The following is a 26026-nucleotide window of genomic DNA, read 5'->3' on the forward strand; positions in this document are numbered from 1 at the left end:
CCAGGATTGGACCGTTAATAATGCTGATTTAGCTCCTTTTTTTCTTCCAACTATTTGAAATGATCATCAGTGAACAGATTATCCCAGCTTTTATTTTCCACTCCAAATTCAAATAAATCTGCCACAATATTTGTATGAACAACTGAATAAATTTAAGTGGATTGGTGCAGATGATAACTGGTTTGAGTAGGCCTGCTGCTACATATAATTTCATATAAAATCAGACAAACACAAATGTAGCTCACTGTTATATAATAATAAGAGACTCCTCATCTTCTTCTCTTTATCAGCTGTTCCTTGGTGTTCAGTTCAGACTTTAGAAGGATGATGTAGCATTTGGGAACAAAGATACAACCCAGTAACCCAGCACTGGAGGCTAAAATGGAAAAGATCTCCACAGCTACCATATACTTTCCCTTGGTGCTCAAATAGGTTGGAACAAAAGATAACCAAACACTGCAAAACATGAGCATGCTAAAAGTTATAAACTTGGCTTCATTGAATGTGTCTGGCAACTTCCTGGCTAGGAAAGCCACTATAAAGCTGATAAACGACAGGAATCCCATGTAACCCAGGACAAGATAAAACATGATGGTGGTTCCTTCATTACATTCTACTACAATTTCTCCAGTGACTGAGTACATATCTAAATCTGGGAATGGAGGGGAGGTTGCCACCCACATAATACAAGTAATAACTTGAACAAGGGAGCAGGAAAGGACAATAGAGCTTGATAGTCTTTTCCCCATGTACTTCTTCATCTTGGATCCTGGTTTGGTGGCCATAAATGCTACCACCACAGTGATAGTCTTGGCCAACACAGAAGAAACAGCCACAGAGAAGATGATGCCAAAAGCAGATTGTCGGAGATAGCAAGTCATTTTTCTAGGATGTCCAATAAAGAGCAAAGGAGACAAGAAGCAGAGAAGAAGGGAGACAAGGAGGGTGTAGGTGAGGTCCCGGTTGTTGGCCTTGACTATCGGAGTATCTCTGTGCTTAATGAATGATCCCAAGACCAATGCTGTGATCAAGGAAAAGGAAATAGCCACCGAAATTAAACTGATTCCTAAAGGTTCCTCATAAGAAAGAAAACTTATTGTTTTAGGAATGCATCCATCCCTGTTTTTAGTAGTATACTGATCTTCTGGGCATTCCATACAATCCAGCATATCTGAAGAAGAGAAGAGAAGAGAAGAGAAGAGAAGAGAAGAGAAGAGAAGAGAAGAGAAGAGAAGAGAAGAGAAGAGAAGAGAAGAGAAGAGAAGAGAAGAGAAGAGTTCTCTTGAAGCATTAATTCACTTGTAACCAGCGGCCAGAATACCCAACCTTTGATGCACCATCCCTTGAAAAGCCAGCACTGAAGTAGGTTTTCAACTGCTGATATTGCCTGGACTCTTCTTCTTCTTATGAAACATAATATAGTTATTTATTATTTCTCTTCATTGTATTGGAAGACTTTCAACCTTTTTCCTTCACAGTAAATGATCACAAACTAGATTTTCAGTTTTACTATTACTGTATACCCAATGTACTATGTAGTATTCTGGGCACCAAATTTCAAGAAAGACATTGAAAGCAATAAAGTTGATGTAGGAACTTGAGGACATGACTTATGAGAAATCTAGTCTGGGCAGGGGGAGGGAAGACTAAGGGAAAATATATCAGTGTTCCAATATATAAAAGGGAAGCATAGGGGAAATTGTCAGAAATTAGAACTAGGACCAAAAACAGTGGGTATAAGTAAGCAGATATCTAGATTTTGCTTAAATATGAGGGAAAACTTCATCATGGTAAGATCTATACAACAATGGAGCAGTGTATATACAGATGTTATGGGTTCTCCATTGCTAGAGGTTTTTAAAAAGTGGTTGGACAACCTCCTCTCAAAGTTTGCTTCATTGGTTTCATTGCATATTCCAGAGGTTTGGATTAGATGATCCTCAAATCCCATCCAACTCCACAATTCTATTATTCTATGATTCTATCATTGTGTGAATTAATGTATGTGTCAATTTACCACATAGACAGGCATAGAGTATGTGGGGATGGGATCTTTTCATTTAGCTTTCTTCTTCTTTCTTTCTTTCTTTCTTTTGATTTAATGTTGTGCAGAAAAGTCCAGCTGATCACATGATTGCAGGAGCAAGGTGACAGTTGCTACTTTTTAATCTGAGTTAATGCTACACATAGTGCTGTTGAATATAATGCATTACCTACCCTTCAAGTTTGAGATCTTCCCTTCTGGGCATGGTGCACAATCATAACAGCAAAATTTATCCTGTTCTCTTTTTTTCTTCTGATAACCTGGGGAGCAAGATTCAGTACATACTGAAACAGGTTGCACCTATCACACAGAAAGAAGTAACATCAAGTTTAGGGGAGGAAAAACAAAAATTATTTCACAGAATGTAGGTTTTTGCAGCTGCCATTTACAAGTCAAAGGACTTCTGGGTAGTCATAGGACTAGCAAAACATGAGGCCATGTTCACTGTCTCACACAGCATTTCACCAGGAAAAAATATTTCACTGAGCATCAGCAATTGTTATTAAAGAATGTTGTGGATTGCTATTATTTTTGTAATCTAGATCACAAAAATCTGGAGATCAAATAGATAGATAATAAACCAGTAGCTAAATAAATAAATAAGAATCCAGTTTCTTGTAGAATCAAGAGATGATTAGTGGTATCCCTTGAAGATGATGATGAAGATGATGATGATGACTGATTCCTCCAACCCAATCAAAGCTTAAACAAGACATGGAAAATGTGATGCAGCTAACAGCATATGTACACATAATAGAAATGTAACTAAATTTAAACAAGGATGTCGTCCATATATATTATATACTATGCAGCAAGGTAAATATAAACAGAGTAGGCTTTATACATTTTACACCAATAGGTACTGTAAATCAGTTGTGGAGTACAAAGAAGGGGAAAGTCAGAAATTAAATATTTATCTATACTATTTTAGCAGTGTTTTTCTTTTCTTGTTTTCTTTTCCTTTTTGTTTCAACATTTATAAATAATCAAATAGCGGAGAATTTGACACCAAGCTCAAAAATATCTACTTTTTTACATTATAAGTACACCTCAATGCACTTTGCTTGGCACAGTTTATCTTTTATTCATGTTATATTGAGCATTAATTGTAGAGCTTCAGTAATTCTCTGTCCATTTATTGATATCATCTTTTTAAAAAATGAATTTGTTTTAAATAAAACGTGGGAAAATTTTAAAAGATAGCATGTAAAAAGAAAAAGAAGACATGGAAAATTTTCCCCATATTTTACTTGTTTGCGCGTGTGTCTTTGAGTCAGTGTTGACCTCCGGCAACTGATTGGACCTGTAGTTTCCTTGCCAAGATTTCAGAAGTGGTTTGCCCTTGCCTTCTTCCTAGGGTTGAGAGAGACGGACTGGCCTAAGGTCACCCATCTGGCTTTGTGGGACTAGAATTCACCATCTCCTGATTTCTAGACTAGTGCCTTAACCACTACACCAAACTGGTTCTCATTTCACTTGTGCAGAATGTACAATATTTTATACATATTATATATAAATATAAAATAATATATTTTCCGAATATTGTGATTATATTAAGTAATTTGTCTTTTAATACTGCATCTCTTTTTCATATATTTGTATAAAAAGCAAGCTGGAGAAGGAAAAGGCACTGAAAATCTATAAAGTATTTTATCGATATACATGATTGCAGAGATCAGAACAGGTAAAGTAACAGTTTAACCAGTGGTATTGCATGGCTGTAAAAGCTGGGCATAGAAAAAAAACAGGAGAAAGAAAAGTGATCGTTTTGAATTGAGGATTTGGAGATAATTACTGTGAGTCCCACAGACTACAAGAAGGATCAGTCAATTGGTTCTTGACCAAATCAAAACTGACGGCTACCTTGAGGCAATTTTTAGCCGGCAAAATTGCATGAGATACAATTGGATGATGGATTAGAAATAATGGCTGCACTTACAAGGCTGAGTGAAGTAGGAGAATGGAAAGACAATGGAAAAGATGAGTGGATAGTATCGGTCAAATGTCCTCTGAAGAGCTGAAGATAATCATCAGAAACAGTTCAAGGTGAACGGCTTCTATCCACAGAGCCGCCAGGTTTCAGACCCAACTCAGTGGTACCTACTTAATTTTTATGGAAATAAATTGTCACCCATGATGGGCTCAGACCATTCAGAAAAGCAAATGTTTAGATCCAGGTCTGAAGATGAGAAGAAATTCTGAAAGTGCACCTTAGACCATACCTGTTTATAACGCTGAGGCCATACAATTGTCGAATCATCAATATTGAATTTTTTCCCTTCGGAATCCACTGTTCCAATTTGCACTCTGACAAAGGAGTTATTTGGGAACGTGATCAAATTTGTGACATCAAATCCACCTCCCATTTCCTTCTTTCCATTAAAGAACACTGTTTCTCCAGCAGAATTGTTAAACACAATAGATTGAAGAACTGGATGGAGCTACATCCAAGGCACAGAGTAAGAGGGAAAGAAGAGGAAACAGCACACTGAAAACTCCATTGGAATGATTTCCAAATGCATCTCTTTTCTGTTGGGCAATGCCTGACTCATCAATGTACAATGTGCAATGCCTCAAGAGAAACAACAGACGGGCAACCATGCCAGAGAGAAGATGATTGATTGATTGATTGATTGATTGATTGATTGATTGAGAGATAGAGAGAAAGAGAGATAGAGAGATAGAGAGATAGAGAGATAGAGAGATAGAGAGATATAGAATAGATAGATAATAATGATACAGTATAGATAGTAAATAATAATGATATGACAGATATCAATCATATCACTATGATAGATAGATAGATAGATAGATAGATAGATAGATAGATAGATAGATAGATAGATAGAGATACAGCAGATAGATGATGATGATAGATGATAGAGAGATAGAGATAGAGATAGAGATAGAGATAGAGATAGAGATAGAGATAGAGATAGAGAGAATCAGAAGATCCCAGATATTTGGTACCTGGGGACCTTACTTAACTATTGGTTAAGGATGCAGAGACTAATGGGAGGACATAAATGACAAGTACAAAAGGAATATTATTTGTTTTTGCTTTCTTGTTGTTGTCCTCCCCCTCCCCCCCCCTTTGCTTTTTACAACTTCAGGAAGCTTATTTTAGGCTTACATTATTTCAGGCTTGCACTAGAGAATGGCATGTTTTGCACACTCAAATAACCAGGAAATGAAATGTGCAGCTACAGGGCTCCTAACAAGTACTTATCCAATAGAAGAGAATATATATAGCTCAGGGTTGAATGTGGAGTCCTTGGTACTCCCTGAGCTTGCTTGTTTGATTGCAGATGTTTCATTACCCAACTAGGTAACATCATCAGCGCTAGTGAATATGGGGTTGCTACTGAGTACAGTAGCTTGCCCTGCCAGTGTTGGTGGGGTTGTGGTTTGGAATCACCAAGGAGACAGACAATCAAGCAGTTGAACAATCAAGCAAAAAACAATACTCTAATCCTACCAAGGAGAAAACCACGCAACCTCCAACAATGGCAGGGCAAGCTATAGTATATAAACAGAGAGCAAACCCCACACTCCCAAGCACTGATGTTGTTACCTAGTCTGGTAACGAAATGTCTGCAAGCAAACAACCAATCTCAGAGAGCACCAAGGACTCCAAAGTAGTTATCTACATTTGTTCTGTATAAGTGGAAATATAGGTATGCATTAATTAATATTAAGATGGGTAATATTGATTGACACTACATCATTATAAAGATATTTGCACATACAGGCACTTAATTTTGAAGCTTTACAATGTGGAACAATAATAACGTGAGAACAACTGTAGCAGTGTAAACCTATTAGAACCTTAAATTATAGGATTGGGGCAGACTATAAATGCATAGTCTGGCTAAGGGCTGTTCTTCCACTGTTTCTCCCCCCTTCCCATTTTCTCCACTGTCTTGCCATCCCTTTCTTCTGTAATGGTTTCTCTAGTTGGTCATGCCTCTTCACTCTTTCAGCAAGGCCTTTACTTCTCTTTCAAGTCAACCTGTCCATTTCCAATAGTCTCTTTAAAAAAAAAAAAAAGTAAAGAAAGCCTGCATATCATGGCTTCTAAAAGTCTTTCCAGCCCCTTAATAATAACTCCACTCTTGGTTACATTACCAGGAGGGAGGGGACTGAAGAATGGATCGGTCAAACCCAATCTTCTCTCTCTCTCTCTCTCTCTCTCTCTCTCTCTCTCTCTCTCCCTCTATCACCCCAAACCCCATTCTGTTCCATTTTTGGAGATCATCATGCTTCTGGACAGAGTCCCGCCCTCTTTATGTAATTTCTTTCCAACATTCCAAAGATTTATCTCACTTTATTTTTTTCTTCTTTTCAACTTTTCGCTACTTCATTCTCTTATCCATAGGAGCACATATTAGAGATACAGATATACAGAAAGACCTGGAATGCAAATCCTTTACAGTGTCCAAATGCTTTTTTAAAAAATAAAGCATTTACCCCCACCTCACCTCCAGGTTTCACATATGAAGGAAACAGGAACTCATGAGTGTTCCTCAGCTGAGTCATTCATACAACTTCATCCAGTATTTACTCATGAAAGAGAAAAGTTGGATACTGTATGAGTCTGTACTAATTTTTTTGTGATGGAGGAAGAGACCCACAGCCATTACCTGCCAAGGTTGAAGATCTTGAAGTTTGGTGCCTTTCATACCACTCTTTGATCTGAGTTTGGATCTAAATAACTCCATGCTATGTAAAGCATGCGCTACAGCATAGACCGCATTGTAGATGCTATAGCTATGACCAGTCATGTGAGTTTCAAACAGAGATCTGGGAAGTTTCTCCAAGCTCTCCTCCCAAGAACATATTTCCATGACTTCCCCAGGCACCTTTGGACATTGAAATGAACAGTCAAAAGCTTGCTCCCAGAAGACCTTAAGGAAATTATCTCCTCCTGCCCAGCATGGATCTAGGGTCAGAAGAAATTTCTGGAAGTTGGGAAGTTGATGGGAGCGAATAGTAAAAGAAATAGCCCCTTGAAACACTTTCAGATCTGACCCCATCTGAAGTCTTGTCATTGCAAAATCAATCTGGGCAGTCATAATCCATACCCTTTCAAAGGATGTATCTGAATGATCTCCATCTGTTGCTAGAAGCATAAAGTAGCTCAGCAATATAATGGACAAGGTTTCTCCATAAACAACAAATGTATTCACTTTGATATAAGTCATAGATAGATAAATAGTCCAGACTTTACCATTAATGTTCTGGATATTATCCAACTGAGGTTGTGGAATTTTCGTAGTGAATGCTGAACAGATCCCATTCTGGGAAAGCAGTGATTCTAACACCTGCAAAAAATGTTCTCCACTGTCATCATCAGTGATGAAGAACCCAACCCATGTCCACCCAAAATGCTGAAGTAACTGGATAATTCCCATGTACTGACCAGCTTCATTTGGGACCATACGGTACAGAGTAGGAGGTGGTGTCATATAGCTCTCTTCTGGGGCAAACGAGCCATAAGTAAGCTGAAACAAATTCAGTTATTTTAGAAACTGGTTGGAAGGAATGTACAAATGAATCTGTATGGAAGAACATTTTTGTGCATTTAACTGTCAAAGTAAAAAAAAAATGTATTTCAATTTGCATCAACCCTCAACATAAAAATCTATTTCCCTTCTGCTTGAATTTTTCTGCATGTTAAAAAAAAAAAATCATTGTTTCTTGGAACAAGTATCTGCAAAGAGGTATACTAGAAGTAATTAATTTCACCATTTCTCTCCTGTCCCCTTTCTCAGAATTAATATTCATTTGCCTTTTAAACCCTGGGGAAACATGTCTGTAACGTACCTATTCCTCTTTCTGAACTGCAAAATCAAAATAACAAAAAATGATCATAACTTATAAACACCTCCATTGTTCAGTGAACAGATCTTACCTGTGGAATCTTATAAAGACTTAGAAGGTTTGCCATATGGAATGAGACAGTGGAACCTAGTCCTCCAATAACAGCAGTGAGTTTTTTCCCAGGATCACATTCATAGTTAGGAATAAGTCTGTGCAACTTGAAAAGAAGGTCCAGGGTGGTCCGATAGGTCATCATTGCATTGTAGTAGCTGTCACAGATATGGAACCCAAGCGTGATATTGGGTAAGACCTTGGGATCCTCATTAATTTCATTTATGGCAAATGCCAAGGCCAGGATGTGTTGGTAGAACTTGGTCACCATGCTGCCAATAAAGTGACAAGCTCATTCAGTGGCAAATGCCACAAAGCAGGCAATCCTCTTGTCATAGCACAGACTAACATTGGCTTTAAAGAAAAAGCTGTGACACTGAATCAGATTCATTGCAAGCAACAGTCATGGTTTTTCATCACTGTTTGAAAGAGGGAGGGAATATTGAGCAAGAACTCTACAGATAATCCACAAAAGAGGTTAGGGGTAGAGAGGGAGGCAGAAAGCCTCAAGAAAGATGGGAAAATATGGGGCTTTGATAATGAATTTGTGAAGAACAGGTGAACACGGGTTTTGGAACTCAAGGGAAGTGTCACATAGAATATACTGTTGGTGCAATGTGTTGTGTCTGCTCAGAATTAGAAACCAGAGAGCGTAGCCTGCTTAGTCCCATATTTTTATCTATCTATCTCTATCTCTATCTCTATCTCTATCTCTATCTCTATCTCTATCTCTATCTCTATCTCTATCTCTATCTCTATCTCTATCTCTATCTCTATCTCTATCTCTATCTCTATCTATGTGTGTGTGTGTGTGTGTGTGTGTGTGTGTGTATATATATATATATACACACACACACACACACATATATTCTATCCTGAATCAAAGTAATATTCCTTGCTTTCTTCTTTGCAAAGCTTTTTTCCTAAGAAAATGCCATTTTTTCCAACTTCTTCCTTGACTGGATGGAAAAAAGAATGGAAGGAAGGAAGGAAGGAAGGAAGGAAGGAAGGAAGGAAGGAAGGAAGGAAGGAAGGAAGGAAGGAAGGAAGGAAGGAAGGAAGGAAGGAAGGAAAAAGTGAGGCTTAGAAAATTATCTAGTTCATCTAAGGTATTTTAAGTACTTGGCTCACAAAAATCTAGGAAACAGATTTAAATATATTAGTGCTGCCTGTTGAGGTAAATCAGTTGCCACTCACTGTTTGTTTGTTGACTTGTTCCTTGACCTTAATTGTGTATATACAGCCAGATACAAGATGTTCTTCTCCATCATGGGAGTAACTTACTGTATATACTGCATATAAAAACACCTTATATACTGAATATAAAAAATTGAGATTGGGGAGACTTTGCAAACTTTTCTGTCAGTCATGGATATTCTATTTGGTTTTGTTGCTCCAACATTGTAATGTTTTAAATCTCAAGCTCATGCCATCGAATTTAGAAAGAAATATTCAAATTTTGGCAGATAGATGATAGAGGTAGATAGATAGATAGATAGATAGATAGATAGATAGATAGATAGATAGATAGATAGATAGATAGATAGATAGGATAGAGATTGATTGTTAAAACCTCTATATCATAATACATACCTTCAAGCTGTTTCAAAACATTCTTCAGCAGAAAGTATGGTTTGGAAACATTTCAAATGTTTCTGCCTTTTCCAGTGTCTCTTTCCAAAACTTGTATTAAAATCAGTAGTCATGATTATATCTTTCTTTTAAAACAATAATGACTGGATCATAGGTGGACTATGAACCAACACTACCTTTCCATCTTTTTTTTTTCCCCCTTCCCTGCCTTCAAGTCATTTTTCACTCCTGGTGACTAAATGGACACCCTGTGTAGTCCTTTTGGCAACATTTTTCAGAAGTGGTTTGCCCTTGCCTTCTTCCTAGGACTGACAGAGAGGAATTGGTTCAAAACCACCCAGCTGGCTTCATGTCTAAAGCAAGATTAGAACTCACAGCCTCTCAGTTTTTAATCCAGTGTCTTTAACCACTACATCAAACTGACTCTTATATTTCCCTCAACCGATGGTAAATGGTTGAAATAACGAAATTGCAGGGTCAGGATAAGTGTCTACAAAATAAATGAGGTACAAATCTAGATAACATAAGATACAAAACACAACTTTTAGGCATGAAATAGATAACGGGTTCGTCTGAAGATCTTCTCACTCACAGTAGACCATTCGGATTCAGTAAAACTGAATTTGTCAAACCATACGGGCACCACCTTTTCAAAGTCCTAATAGTAAAAAAAAAGGGGGGGATGAAATCCTTACATGGGATAATCAGATGCCAGCTCTTGTAAAGGATTTTCCTTGAAGGAAAGTGCATAGAAAATATAAACTATCTGTGATGACATCCCACCAAGGAGGACATCTCCTGGTTGCTGCCATTCATGTCGAACAGGAGCAGGATCATTCTTAGAGCACTTCTCTGTAGTAAGTTTGCACACCATAGGTGGTAAAAGGAATAAAACCAGGACCAGCATCACCAACAGGTGTCAGAGGTCCTTCTACGAACGCCTACAGTTGCATGATCAGTATTAGTTCCATTAGTGTGGAGTAGAAGGATTGGGAATGAAAGTGCCCTGGATCAAAGTGATAAGAGTCCTGCTTTCTTTCTGCACCAGCCCTGAATGGAAACCCTTGAGTGAGTTATTTCAGACACTTGGGGTTTTTTTATGGATTTTCTAGTAGTTGGTAGACAGCAATTACAGGTTCAGGGAGGCATGAGAGTCTGATAATTGCATGGAGATAATTATTTCTGGTTCCAGAGGGGGACCACTGGTAAGCAATATGTTTTTCACATTGGCTCACAACTTCCTGGAGAAATTTGGTTCTGGATCAATAATCTGACAAGAGCAAAGGGAATGTCACCTGGGCTGAAACCAGATGAAAAGCCTCTGTAGACTGGAAGTGGTACTGATGCTCCATTATCCTTTTCCTTCGTGGGAAGTTAATACAAGGATATTGGCCAATGGAGGGAAATCATCATTTCAACTTGTGTCCAGATTTGTATTTGTAAACTTTATTGTCATTGTACCTCATACAGACAGTAAAGAGATCTCTGTGTAAATCACTTGGGGGAGTGCAGACTGAGGCTGGGGGTTCACAGGCTTGCCCTGACTGCTCTTGTCATTTAGGGCTGTGTAACTCTTCAGATCCAGGAGAATCAGAAGCTTTGGGGAAGGCGTGGGTGGCCCCACTGCGTCTCTTGGCAACTCTTTAAGCCAAATGCATCTTTTCCCGGAATAGCATTGCAGCTGCAGAGAGCAAACGTGCTGTGGCCAAAATCTGGATCAACTAAAGCAACGAAATCACTTTGAAAATACAACATAAATGTATTGAGCACGCACATAACTACAGTGTACACTGGGCTCCCAGCAAAGCATTGGTGACTTGCTGGGCAGCCCTGAGCAAAAGCAGAACCACAGCGAATATCCCTTTGGCCTACTACATTTCAAAGACAAGACAAAGGAAAAGGCAGACACCATGTGAATTATAGCATGATCTTAGAATGTCTCTGATAAACTATTCTTATTATTTATTCCCTTCTACCAGATCAGTATGCTAGCTATATTATCTTTGAGATATGGTCAATGAATAGAAACAATTTGGTTTTCTGGGCCACAGTTCCTGGCTGAGTCTTTTCCCTGTTGCTACTCAGGGTCAGTTCAGGGGGGCATCTCATAGGTTTGGTAGTGCATACAGCTCACATGTGTATGAGGGGATACATTTACCACCATGTGATCCAAGGAAAAGAGTCAGCTGCTTTGAGGAATTTCCAGAAGTGCTACAGGAGTGCCTCCATGCATGCCAACACACATTCCAAATCCAAAGCACTGTATAGCCCTACTAGGAAAGCTTGAGATTGTAAACTGATCAAAGCACTCAAAATCATCCATAGTGAGGATACATGATGAAAACATTGTTGTGCCATCATCACATAAGCTCTGTTCATTTTGTACCTACATCATAACATCATACGTCAATACAAAACAGGCAGAGCTTGCATTGCAATGGCCTACTACTTTCATCGTTTTGACAAAAGTATCAGATCCTGCACTCCCAGTTGACACTGAAAAGCAAAATAGTAGTCCCAGTCCAATTCAAGATCAAGATAAGCAAACATGTCTTACTGGCAACAAGGTTCAGAAGGTGAGGCAGGAAATAGGAGGGTATCAAGGTTTCTATGGGTCTGAAACCACCTTAGAAGCACAACACTGAGTAGATAAGTTTGTTTGGTCACAGAAGTTGTCCTAATAAGACTTAGGGAGGACACTAATGCAGGAAGCTCCTTCCAAACATAAATAGTGCCAACCATCTTTGATTATAAAGTCAGGCTATTCAGGAGGTTCTCTCAAATGAACCATCCCAACCAAGTGACTTCACTTGGATGGGGTGATCCAAAGTATTTTTGTTGTTCTTGTTTTATTTTGATTTGATTGATTAAGCTCATAGCATCAGCAGATAGATAGATGATAGATAGATAAAAAAGAAAAAGAAGGAAGGAAGGAAGGAAGGAAGGAAGGAAGGAAGGAAGGAAGGGAGGGAGGGAGGGAGGGCGGGAGGGAGGGAGGGAGGGAAGGAAGGAAGGAAGGAAGGAAGGAAGGAAGGAAGGGAGGAAGGGAGGGAGGGAGGAAGGAGGGAGGGAGGGAGGGAGGGAGGGAGGGAGGGAGGGAAGGAAGGAAGGAAGGAAGGAAGGAAGGAAGGAAGGAAGGAAGGAAGGAAGGAAGGAAGGAAGGAAGGAAGGAAATGTCTCCAGGAAACACTTAGTAAACACCATTTTTTCCCTTTAACTGAAAGATTGCCACAAAGATATCCTTATTCATGTTCCATATCAGACCCAACTGCCAGATACAAATAATACATATTCTACTGAAAGAATAGAATCTTAAATTAAAGAGATGTAATGCCTTTTATCATCTTTAAACTGATTTTAAATGAACATAACCCTTACCAGATATATGTGAGCCACATAAGGTTGGGGGGGGGGGGGAGAATTGACTTGGAAGCATCTAATTGAATTTGGAGATTAAATCTTAATTTGATTTAGGAGAAAAAAGAAGAAAGAAAAGAATGAACTTGTGATTTATGGGTTGGATGATTAGAAAGGGCAGACTATGGAAGAAGGAAATTACATTGTAACCTTAGAAAGGGTAAAATATAAATGTACTTGTAACTACTGTAAAGATTGGAAGCCTTTCCTTTCCTTTCCTTTCCTTTCCTTTCCTTTCCTTTCCTTTCCTTTCCTTTCCTTTCCTTTCCTTTCCTCTTCTGTATTTCTTTCTTTGCATTTTTTTCACTTATTACTTTTCTTTACTTTCCTTACTTTTTTCTTTCAAAATTTGTATTGTTTTTCTATTTTTTTTAATAAAAATTATATATATATAAAAACATTGCCTTAACTTCATTTCTCCAGATGTCAAAGAGAAGAAAGAAAGATTATAAAGTATATTTATCTTTTTCAAACTCAGAAAGTTGGAAATTAATCTAAGAGGGCATAGGAATAAGTTAGTCTTGGAGAAGAACAAATCTGATACCTTTCTAATTGCTGAGATATTCTGACATCTTTTTAGCTCAATTACTCAAAGTAGAATCGAAGTATTTTTCTTTCCTTTACTCTTGATGATGATAAGATCCAAACTATATTACACAGATATTAGATCACTATTAATGGTTACCAAACAGCAGATCTATTTTGAAGAAGACCTAATTATTCTGTTCATTAAATAGGTCATGTAAGTAATCCAAACTAAAAAAAAAAAAACTTTATTAAATGCAGAGTCACTCATTATACAGTGAAAGATTTTATTTTCCATTTCCATTCATAAGAATTTGACACACGCTGTTATATATGCCAAGGATATACAGTATTGGTAAAGTTGGCATAGGTAATAAACAGACCCTGTTTTTATTCTTATAAGAGGATTACTAATTCCATTCCACAGCAGAAATACATATAGGCATGAATAGTCATAAATGCGTTCTCTTTATAAGTTGCTGTCTGCTGTTGAAATTAGGCCTTAGCAAAATAATGTAGCATTTGGGGAAAAAGATACAACCCAATAACCCAGCACTAGAAGCTAAGATGGAGAAGATCTCCACAGCCACCATGTACTTCCCTTTGGTGCTCAGATAAGTGGGGACAAAAGACAACCAAACACTACAAAACATCAGCATGCTGAAGGTGATAAACTTGGCTTCATTGAATGTGTCTGGCAAGTTCCTAGCTAGGAAAGCCACCATGAAGCTGACAAGGGACAGAAACCCCATATACCCCAAGACAAGATAAAACATGGCAACAGACCCTTCATTACATTCTGCTATGATCTCTTCAGTCACTGATTGCATGTTAAGTTCTGGAAATGGGGGAGAGGTTATCATCCATACCAGACAAATGCCTGCTTGAATGAGGGAGCAGAAAAGGACAATTAAGAAAGATAGTCTTTTCCCCAACCATTTTCTCATGCTCGACCCTGGTTTGGTGGCCATGAATGCTGCAATGACCATGATAGTTTTGGCCAACACAGAAGAAACAGCCACAGAGAAGATAATGCCAAATGCAGATTGTCGGAGGAAGCAGATTAGTTTGAGAGGTTTTCCAAGGAAGAGAAAAGAGCAGAGGAAGCAAAGCAGAAGGGAGATGAGGAGAGTGTAGGTGAGGTCCTTGTTGTTAGCTTTAACAATAGGAGTGTCTTTATACATAATAAATATTCCAAGTATGAACACGGTAATGACTGAGAATAAAACCGCAATTACAACTAAACTGATCCCTAAAGGTTCTTCATAAGTTAGAAAAGTTATGATTTTGGGGATGCATCCAACTTTGTCCTTACTTGGATATTGATCTTCTGGACATTCAGAATAGGCAATCGTGTCTGGAAATATGAGAGAGGCCATGAAGCATAAATGAAATATATAATTGTGATGGACTGGAATGGAATGGAAGAAGGGGGGTGAAAACGGTGCTCTCGTCTCCAGAGCAACGCTCTGGAAATCAGCAGAGAAAGCTGGCGCATCCCTAAACATTCCGGAAGATAGTAGAGAGTTGTGCCTGGGAACTACTGGTGAGTCTGAAAAGATTGATGTCAAGCCTAGCCCAAGGAACTCCTGGAGACCGTGTAGGTTCAATCAGCAAGGTTTATTAGCTAGCGCTTATTTACAGAATCTTTTCAGACTGACCAGTAGTTCCCAGGCACAACTCTCTACTATCTTCTGGAATGTTTAGGGATGCGCCAGCTTTCTCCGCTTATCTCCAGAGCGTTGCTCTGGAGACAAGAACACCATTTTCACCCCCCTTCCTCCATTCCAGTCCATCACAATAATTTATTTATATTGGATTAGATTGGTGTTTTTCAAACTTGGTCACTTTAAGAGGTCTGGACTTCAACTCCCAGAATTCTGCTGGGCAATTCTGGGAGTTGAAGTCCACACCTCTTAAGGTGTCCAAGTTTGAAAAACACTGGATTAGATCAATAAACGAGATCTAAAAGTAACTTACTGAAGTGGGAATCTTCTCTGTTAGTGATAATCACAGTCAGGAAGCACCAAACTGGAAAGATTCCTGAAGACCCATCCCTTCCGGCTTTTCTTGTCTGGGTCTTAGGCATGGATGCATATAAGCAGGGTTGTCCACAGGGGTTTCCAAAAAGCCAAGATGATGGGCACAACTGTGTGACTGAAGCCCTGGCCATTTTTAACAGGTGTCACATATATTACATGCATGTAAAATAAGAGGTTGGGTTTCAATCACATGGTCAAAGTTGTGTTGTTGTTTTTTACTCTTCTGTGGGCACCAATATATGTAGGGGAATCTGTCTGTCTGCCTATCTAATGTACTTATTGTTCATCTTAGGAATTATTTGAAAGCTTTTCACTGTGGTATTACCCAATTTTATATATACCACGTTGTGAAATCTTCCAGTATGAGAATTGGTATTGGAATCAATGAAGCAAGCAAATTATCTACATATATAATTTATATGATAACTATCTGGTCAATTTTGCAGGGAAAATGTAATATATCACAGAGGAGAGGAGAGGAGAGGAGAGGAGAGGAGAGGAGAGGAGAGGAGAGGAGAGGAGAGGAGAGGAGAGGAGAGGAGAGGAGAGGAGAGGAGAGGAGAGGAGAGGAGAGGAGAGGAGAGCAGAGAATAATTTACCCAACATGTTTGAAATCTTCCCATCAGGACATGGATCACAATCATAGCAGCAAAATTTCTGCCCTTCCTTTTTTTTCTTCTGATAGCCAGCATAACATGGATTATTACACACGGAAATGGGCAAGACCTATTGGTAAACAGGGACAGAATTCAGGACTGAAGACTTGAGTAATACTAAGTAGTCATCCTCTGATCTACCTGCACAAATAGAGTAGCAAGGGTCATAGGATCATGAAATGAAGGCCAGCACCTGGAAATCTCTCCAAATAATTTCTTAAATATTGCAGATCATTACATCCAAGCTTCATGCCCCCCCCCCCCCGATTAACTGAAAAAAAAGGAGAAGTGGTTCAAAAGAAACATGGTGTGAGACTTAATATTTAGTTTAGTACAAGCAGACAACAAATAAAAAATCACAACCTTAAGTGTGCCTCTGTGCACTAGCTGGTAAGTGACTGAAATAAAGGACTTACAACCTCTTTGTGTATACAGAGACATACACAGAGTTAGAATAATCAATTTTTCAGAAGCTCTCTAACCCCAGCATTAAATCGTAATTTAAACAGGTATCGGATGCAGCAACCAAAAATATGGTTCTCCCAGCACCCTAAAAAGCCTGAAAAAAGAAGCATCTGAATCTCATAAGATCAGACTACAAATGTTGTTCAAGATGGAATTGATTCCAAAGAGTAGGAGCTAGAAGGGAAAAGACTAAAATGTGAGGATAGGACAGGACTTCAGGACAGTCACAGGAGTAAATCTTTTATTATTTCAGAAACTCAATCCTTCATTCAGAAACCAGTTTATCAGCAGAATCTTCAATGCTTCTGAATAAGTTGTTTATTGAAGAGAAGGAAACATGGCTACATAGAAGATCTGCCTGATGGAGAACACAGGAATCAAGTCATGGATGGATGGATGGATGGATGGATGGATGGATGGATGGATGGATGATAGCATGCAGATAGGAATGTGGAGTTGGCTCCAGGGATTAAACATTTTCCTCCTGCTCTTTCTAGTTGATGGACTTTTGGGTGTTCTTTTCCCATCCATGACATTAAGAGTCAGGTACTCACATTTTACACCATTGTTCATACAACTAAGTCAGAAGCTTTGCTTTGACAGGCCCAATGAAGCCAGGATATACAACATTTGTCAGCTCACTGATTGTCTAAAACTTCTTGTGACCTGTCAGAAGTGGGTGGGAGCACTTTTTATCTTCTTCTCAATTATTTTTTAATATTTATTACTTAATTATTCTTGAATTTTATTTCATTGTTTTCTTGGGGCTGGGAGTAATAGCAAAATTCCACATCTAGCCCCGTAAACAAAAACCTGAAATTTTTTGCCCATTATAATTTCCCCAGAGCAGGAAAAAACAGCCATACTTTGAATACAGAGTGTTTAATTTCAACTGATTAAAGAATCTGAAAGCAGACTATACAGTAAAACACATCCCTGATCGCCAAATCTTTCATCCAGTATAATAAATACCTCAAAATCCATACCTGGTTAAAATATTTGGGCCACGCAATTAAATGTTCATGAATCACAAATTCTTTTCCTTCAAATGCTTTGGAATCTATTTTCCCAATTTTCACTTTAAGGTAGGAGTTGTTTGGAAAAATGACAACATTTGTAATATCAAAGCCAGAAAGCAGTTCCCCATGATTGTTGATGGACACAGTTTCTCCAAGTGAATTATTAAATGAAAGGCCTTGAAGAAACAAGTGAAGCTAAAAAAAAAAAGGATAGGGAACAAATAAGAGGAAACAACGCAGTGGATTACATCAAGACTTCCTCAAATTTATCTCTATGGAAATGAATGGGGCATTACTAAGTCCCACTGATTTCTGTCAGTCAATTTTAAGTTTCACTATAACTAAACCATGACAGGTTGCATAAGTCACAATTATGGGCTTCCAGAAGAGGGACAAAAATGGGGCAAACAGTGATATGACCATCATGACATCTTCAAGTTATTGTATGTGCATCAATGGTATCATGACGCACATGTTACCATACTGACATCGTTGCAGTCATAAAAACTAGGTTCAAAAGCAAAACAAGCCACCTCATGGCTTAGCATGATTTCCAGAACTGGACGCTATCAAAATCCAATCCATTGAAGACTTTATACTGAGATTCGGAAGCAAGCATTTTCATTGTTTATTTTGTCATCTCACCCAACATAAGAGACGTATCTTTTGCCAGTGGAAATTGTAGTTGCCTTCAAATTCAAAGTAGACGAAGAAATGGGGACTTATGGAAGTATATATTACTCAGTTGGTAAAGTTCTTGTGGTTCCCTCAGGTGCTATGGAGAATAATTCCACACATTCTTCTGGGTGACAGCCCTTCAACTACTGGAAGACTGATCATGCCTCTCCTTAACTTTTTCTTCTTTAGGCTAATTGCATCCAGCTCATTTAATTTCATAAGATCTAAGCCTCCAGGCCCTCATCATCTTTGTCACTCTTGTTTGCACTTTTTCCAGTGCCTCAGGATCCTTCTTGTATTGTGGTGACCAGCACTGGACACGTTGATTTAAAGGTTCACAATGCCCCTTAGAAGCTGCTTTGGGAAGCAATGATCTTGCAAGGTTGAAATGAAGCACCCGTGCACTCCATTTAACAGTCCCTCTCAACCTTCTCCTGCAAAACTGTTTTCAGGCATGCTACCTTCAGCCTCTGCCAAAGATCTTCCAGACTGCCATGTACAGTCCATCTTGCAACACACCCCACCCAGCTTTAGCAAGATCAGCACCAGATTAGTGACTATTAGGCACATTCTGAAAGTATTCTAAGCTGAGTGGCTTCAACAGATAGTGAATCCCACACTTGGGTCAAAGCCACCCAACAATGAAGACCTTCAGCCAGCACTGCTAGAGAGGGCTGAGAAGAGACTTCTGCAGCACTGACCCGTAGTTCAGGACAATGTGAATTGCTCTGTCACATTTATTTATTTATTTATTTATTTATTTATTTATTTATTTATTTATTTATTGGCTTATGTATTTATTTATTGGCTTATGTATTTATTTATTTATTTATTTATTTATTTATTTATTGGCTTATTTATTTATTGACTTATTTATTTATTTGATTTCTGTAGCTGCCCATCTCAACAAGTGACTCTGGGCAGCATACAATCATAAAAACATAAAACAAAACAATTCAAATAAATATATATGGTCGCCAAGTAAAACTATTGCCATAGATGTTAATATAGCCAAGAAACAGGGTCCTTAACTCACTCAGGGCCCCAGGCCCAGGCACATAACCAGGTCTTCACAGCCTTACGAAAGGCCAACAGGGTCGGGGTCATCCCAATCTCTGAAGGGAGAATGTTCCAGAGGGCAGGGTCTATGGCAGAGAAGGCACATCTCCTAGTCCCCGCCAGTCAATATTCCTTGGCTGATAGAACCCATAACTTACTCAGCCTGCTGGGCCAAATTGGATGGGTAAAAACAACTGGGAGAAGACAGTCCCTTAGGTAACTCAGTCCCAAGTCATAGTGAATCATATCACTGCCTTACTTGAATGAAGAGGATCGTGTCAATATGAGCCTCTTTGCAGAAGTGAATAAGTCACTTTCCACAGGTCTTGTATACACCTCTACCTCCTCACTCATTTGAGAAAGAGGAAAACACTCAGTATTCCTTTACTTGGTACTAATCTGTTCCTGGCAATGAAGGTGCTTCATTCACAAGATATTACCTTCCAGGTGCCTCGATCTTGAAGTTCATCAGTTGTACTCTCTGCTACTGCTTTGTATTTAGACCTCAGTAAGTTCATGTCATGAAAAGCATGCGCTACAGCATAGACTGCATTGTAGATACTATAGCTGTGGCCGGTCATTTCAAATAAATGCCCAGGAAGGGATTTTAGCTCTTCCTTCCCAGTACATTCTTCATCACTTTCCACTGGTCCATTGCTCTTTGAAAAGAAGCAATCAAAGCTTTGCTCCCAGAACTCTTTCAACAAACTATTTGATTGGGTCCAGAATGGTTTCATGGTCCAAAGGAATTCAAAGAATCCTGGCAGTTCATTTGAGTGAATCGCAAAGGAAATTGCTCCATTGAACACTTGCAAGTCTGAGGCTTGATGAAGGCTTGTTAATGCTAAATCAATCTGAGCGGTCAGAATCCACACTTTTCCAATGCTTTGGTCTATATATTTCATGAACATAAACAGAAGCATTGCCGTGATGCTTTCCCCATAGAAGATGAGTGTACTGACTTTGGGGTCGGTCAAATAAATATCTAGCCTAAACACTTTATCATAGTATACTTGATGAGTAAACCGAAATGCTTGTTTGGGAATTCTCTCCACAAAAGCAGAGCAGATCCTATTCTTAGAAAGAAGTGGGTCCAGGACTTGGATGAAATTGTCTCCACTGTCATCGTCCATAAGAAAAAGGCCAACCCACCTCCATCCAAAATGCTTAAGCAAATAGATAATCCCCACAATCTGAAAGGTTTCATTGGGAGCCATGCAATAAAAGGAAGCAGCCATCTTTGTTCCATGCTTCTTTGGGGCAAATGAGCCATAAGCGAGCTAAAATAAAATATGCAGTTGGTTGGTTATGAGGAATGTCTCTACTCACCTGAGAAAGGTATATTTTCTTAAAGAATATGCAGATACATACAATTTTTCCAAGCTCTTGTCTTGCATGGGCTTCCATTTTCAATTGTCAATAAAGCTTTGACCATTATGATTGCTATGCAATAATTGTTAAAAGTTTGAACGCTACCTTATTTATTTCTTTGTTAAATTTAGATCCTACCTTTTCTTCAGGAATTCAAGAGGATATATGTGGCACTCTAACTAACCCCATAGGTTTTGCTAAGAGAGAATGATTGACCCAAAATCTCCCAGTGAGCTTCCATGGCTGACAGTGAACTTGAAACTGGATTATCACCTAAACCTCTCAGCTTCTGCTGCCTTTTTCTCATATTCAGATAGATAGATAGATAGATAGATAGATAGATAGATAGATAGATAGATAGATAGATAGATAGATAGATAGATAGATATTATTTTATTAAAGATTTTTTTTTAAAAAAAAAGAAAATAAAAAGTATTTTTTATTTCTCTCCTAAAACATAGGAGAGAAAAAAAGAAAAAGAAAGAAACCAAAGAAAGAGCTAAAAGTGCAAGAAAAGAAAAAAAGGAAAAGAAAAATAGAAAGGAAAGGAAAAAGATACAAAGAAGTGGCTTCCAATCTTTTTTACAGCAATTGTAATTACAATTAGAGAGGCACTTGTATAGTGAGTTGGGCAGCATAAGTAAATTTGAAAAATAAACAAACAAACAAACAAAAATATATTTACCTCTTACTCTAAGGTTACAACATGACTCTCTTCTTTCTATAACCTGTCCTGTCTAATCATCAAAACCATAAATTGTAAGTTTATTTTTTTCTGTTTCATGCAAAAAGTCTATAAGGGATTTCCAGTCAGTAATAAATGTAGGTATTGTCTTTTCTCCGATCAAAGAAGTCAATTTAGCCATCTCAGCACGTTCCATCATTTTCAGCAACCATTCCTCCATTGTAGGTAATGCCAAATCTTTCCATCTTTCTGCGTACAATAATCTCCCTGCAGCTCTCATGTACAAAAACAGAGTTCCATGACTTTTTTTCCAACTGTTTATCTCTCAGTCCCAACCTATCTATTTTAGTCTAGTGCATTTGTTGGTTTTAAGATTAATAAACAAAAGACAAAGACATTAACAGAAAATATGAAGACACAAGATCCAATAGAATTCTGTTTCAAATGTCAATAAAAGTTTACACATTTTAGCAGTTACATGCTCAACATTTGTACACAGTTCTATTTCAAACTCAGTCTTAGAATGTTCAAAAACAAAACTTCTTTTGTCTACTTTAAATCTTTCCAATAATTGCAAATAAGAGAACCATTGACAATTATCCCTCTGTCACCAGTTCTTCTCTTGATTTTATTTTACATTCCCCTTGACAAAATTCACGGGAAGTGAGCCATTTCTGTTTACTTATTATTTCTCATCTACAAAATGCTTCTTGTGCTGAGAGCCACAAAGGTGTTTTCAGGCACAACCTGAGTTTGTACTGTATATATTCCATATTCCCAATAAGGCACGTCTAACATAATGATTTTTAAAATCCACTTTAACCTTGGTTTTGTCATACCACAAATATCCATGCCACCCAAATCTCAGATTATGTTCTTCTAACTCCAAAAGCCTTCTATTTCTCAGCAAGATCTACTCTTTCATCCAGACCAAACAGCAAGCTGAAAAATGCAATTTCAAATCAGGTAGACCCAATCCTCCTCTTTCCTCTGCATCTTGTAACACCTTATATTTAATTTGTGGTTTCTTCCCCTGCTACACAAATTTAGATATATCCTTCTACTACAGTACATCAGTTGTCCAATTAGGTATTGTCCAAAACAAAAACATCATTCTAGGTAAGGCAGTCATTTTTATCACAGAAATTTTCCCCAACAATGACAATTGTAATGTCTCCCATCTTGACATATCTTTTTTTTTTAATTTCACTCCATGTCTTAACATAGTTATTTTCAAATAACATACAATTCATATTGGTCATAATGATACCCAGATATTTTCCCTTCTTCTCAATTTTAAAACCTATTTTATACCTTCTGCTCCCTTTTCCTGACACTTTCCTGACACTTTAACAGACTATTTTCAGTGTTGTGCGTCAGATATGGCTAAATTCCAACTCCCCAGTTACATCAGGCCCTTTTTATGCATCACTGAAACAGGATCTAAACCCTACTTGGAAAAGAATTGTTCCCCGTTCCCCACAGTTTTCATATACATCAATACATATATCTCACCTGCGGGATTTTATAAAGAGTTATTATATTTGACATGAACAATGAGATGTCAGCACCAAGTCCTCCAATGATAGCCACAATGAGATTCTCCTTGATATCACATCTGTAGTTGGGGATCAATTTATCTGCTCGGAACAGCAGTTCCAAAGTGGAACGGTAAGTCAGCCGGGCATCAAAATAGTTGTCGCAGATGAAAAATCCCAGTGTGATATTAGACAGGAGTTTTGGATTTGTGTTGATCTCTTTCACAGCAAATGCCAAAGTCAGGGAATGCTGGTACATCTTTAAAACGGCCCTGAAAACATAACTGAGGGATAAGTGAGATATGGAGAAGCTACAAAGCTGATCCAGGACAGACAAAGGTGCTAGGAGAGAGACTGGGGCAAGCAATATGAACCTTGCAAATTATGATAGGCACCAGATATAAAAACTGATGAGGAACATTTGTTGCATCATGAAACAGAGGTCTACAACTGGACTAACTTGCAGGAAAATATGATGTGCAATTAAATTGTAGAGCTAAAGTGCAGGCGGATTATCATCATCATCATCATCATCATCATCATCATCATCATCACTAATGTAAGGTCCAGTTGAAGCCTGATTGAATTATTTGAGTTTATTCTTATAATGCATTATTTGTTCCTGCTAAATCTTGCCACTTGTTCTCTCTTCTCCACATATAATCTTCATTATATTGATTTGCCATTCTTGCAATCCTCATATGACTGATGATAGATAGATAGATAGATAGATAGATAGATAGATAGATAGATAGATAGATAGATAGATAGATAGATAGATGATGGATGGAGATAGAGATAGATGATGAATGGATGGATGGATGGATGGATGGATGGATGGATGGATGGATGGAGATAGATAGATAGATAGATAGATAGATAGATAGATAGATAGATAGATAGATAGATAGATAGATAGATATCACCTCTGCTGATGCTTTTAGTGAACATCTGGGACAAAGTCAAACAAACTAATCTATCTTAGATTGGCAATACTGTTCAGAGTTTCTTCTACTTAAGATCTCAGTAGATCTTCTACTGAGATCTATTTCAGATCTCAGCTGTCCCAAGGGGGATTTAGAATGTTTTGATTTCATGATTTTATGCTAAAATAGATTTCCATCAAGAAATCTCAGAGCTGTAGACTAGACTGGGAAGCCAAAGGCTATCCTAGATTAAGGCAATGGCGAACTACTTCCATAAAGATGCCAAGTTAGCTACATGATTGATTCAAGGGAAACTTTACCTTTTGCTTTCTCCAACCTGGTGTCTTTTTTAAGGGTTCGGATTGCAACTCCCAGAATTCCTTTGGTCATGCTGGCAATCTCAAAACATCTGGAGGCTATCAGATGCTTTTTTTAAAATTACTGTATTATGTTCAAAATTAAACAAGAAGAGATGCATGGCTCAAGGAATCAAGTCTCTGATTTATGTACCCCTGCACAGATTTCCCAAGATGCAAGATGACATCTGCTGGTCCTTGGAGAGAGCAAAAGTGGTTCATTTGGAGTGTGGAATTGGTAGACTTTGGTGTGGACAGTGAGATACCGATCAGCTTACTGAGATTTGAGTACAAGGAAGGAACTATATCTCTTCCAACTACATGGAAGAGATGTGGTGAATCACTACCCAAAAGGCACTGCTCTGTACTTGCAATACTATCTGAAGTGCATAGAAGGTTTTCGGTAATTTTATGCAAGTGCTTATTCAGCAGCCAGCCAGTCACTATCACTTCCCAAAATCACACCCAACATATCTAATGCCCTGGATCATATTTATCAACAGAGACCCTTGTGAATTAACCATTTTATCACTGTATAAGATTTTATACATCAGTCAACTTTACCCACCAAAACATATGCAATAATAAAATTGGGGGTCTTTAAAGTTCCAAAAGACTCTTTTTGGGTCTGGTTGTAACATACTCATGTGTGTCTGCTTTGGAAACTCTGATTACAAAGAGAGCTGGTTAAAAAAAAAAAATGGTACAAAAGCTTACAATATTCTCTGCCTCATTGACAAGAGGAGACTTTTTTTCAGTCTCCAACAACATGTGGAGAGGAAGAAAAAGGAAAAAAGAATTTCTTACAGAGGAATAGTGAACAACTTCTGTGAAGGATGCACATCAAAGGAAAGTTCTTCAAATACATATACAGTCTGAGATGTGATCCCACCAATCAGGAGGTTTCCTGGTTTATGCCATTCATGAGGGATGGGGAAGGGATCACTTCTGGGGCAAGGTGTGGCATCTGTCTGCCACTTCACGTCAACCAGCAACAGTAGCATGACCACTACCCTCAGCATTTTCTCTAGAGGAGGTTTTCTTGTGTCTGTCCACAATCCCACCACTGCATATGGTGAGACTATTCTCAAAAAACTACAAAATCTAGGAACACGTTCAACTAACACACATAATTCTCTCATCCAACTGGTTGACATCAACAAGGTTAGCAAAGCATGCCCTGATGGACAAGCACACTCCAGTGAATGGAAATCACCACCAGAAACCAAAGGGACAATATTCTCCTGTCTCTTTTCCCTCAACTGCAGAAGTGAAAGGTTTTATAATCTCTTCCAGACTGACTTATGGATTATTTCTCAGTACTTTCTGAAAAACTGCTGGAGCTGTGACATAAAGCATCAATGATAGTCATTTAGGTTAATTGCCAATAAATAGTCACCTCTGCCAAATGGAACCTCTTGGGTTTGAAGAGGTATTATTTCATTTCCACATTACACGCTTGGAGACAACCATCTTCTTAGCTTTTTAAGGAGATACCACATAAAAGAATTATAGATGATGATTTCTATAAACTTAATCATTATCTGTGTGATTCTTCCCAAACCAAATACTTATGGCTGAAATCTCTACCTTCCCCGAATATTTCTCTGTAGGCAACCATCACAATAGACATCAAAGTAGTCACTGAGGGTGCTGCTATACAGATTCCTTATTCTTTTGTAAAAATATGTATATGAAGTGCAGAATTAGCCCATGGG

The 26026-nt window shown here is 38.2% G+C and overlaps 2 protein-coding genes across 2 annotated transcripts; both read right to left on the minus strand.

Moving 5' to 3' along the window:
* Nucleotides 1-269: 269 nt before the first annotated feature.
* LOC103067285 (vomeronasal type-2 receptor 26-like) lies at nucleotides 270-8249 on the minus strand. The gene is made up of 4 exons (XM_088142191.1): nucleotides 7959-8249; nucleotides 4267-4485; nucleotides 2218-2344; nucleotides 270-1171 (listed from the first exon to the last, which is right to left on the minus strand). Exons 1-4 carry the CDS (start codon nucleotides 8247-8249, stop codon nucleotides 270-272), a joined length of 1539 nt encoding a protein of 512 aa, XP_087998317.1.
* Nucleotides 8250-13965: 5716 nt separating this feature from the next.
* On the minus strand, nucleotides 13966-23285 carry LOC103067056 (vomeronasal type-2 receptor 26-like). Its single transcript, XM_088141982.1, has 2 exons — nucleotides 23060-23285; nucleotides 13966-14870 (listed from the first exon to the last, which is right to left on the minus strand). Exons 1-2 carry the CDS (start codon nucleotides 23283-23285, stop codon nucleotides 13966-13968), a joined length of 1131 nt encoding a protein of 376 aa, XP_087998108.1.
* Between the last annotated feature and the right edge of the window lie 2741 nt (nucleotides 23286-26026).

Source organism: Python bivittatus, unplaced genomic scaffold (assembly GCF_059951505.1).
Source record: "Python bivittatus isolate LINGU-HERP-01145 unplaced genomic scaffold, Pbiv_v1 ctg000370_np1212, whole genome shotgun sequence".
NCBI lineage: Eukaryota > Metazoa > Chordata > Lepidosauria > Squamata > Pythonidae > Python > Python bivittatus.

Excerpts from the sequence above, each read along its gene's own strand:
- LOC103067056 (XM_088141982.1), bottom strand. The coding sequence starts at position 23,285 with ATGTACCAGCATTCCCTGACTTTGGCATTTGCTGTGAAAGAGATCAAC. Across the intron at positions 14,871-23,059 it reads GGCTATCATTGGAGGACTTG|ACACGATTGCCTATTCTGAA; the intron begins GTGCTGACATCT and ends TCATATTTCCAG.
- LOC103067285 (XM_088142191.1), bottom strand. The coding sequence starts at position 8,249 with ATGGTGACCAAGTTCTACCAACACATCCTGGCCTTGGCATTTGCCATA. Across the intron at positions 4,486-7,958 it reads GTCTTTATAAGATTCCACAG|CTCCATCCAGTTCTTCAATC; the intron begins GTAAGATCTGTT and ends CCTTGGATGTAG. Across the intron at positions 2,345-4,266 it reads GGCCTCAGCGTTATAAACAG|GTGCAACCTGTTTCAGTATG; the intron begins GTATGGTCTAAG and ends TCTGTGTGATAG.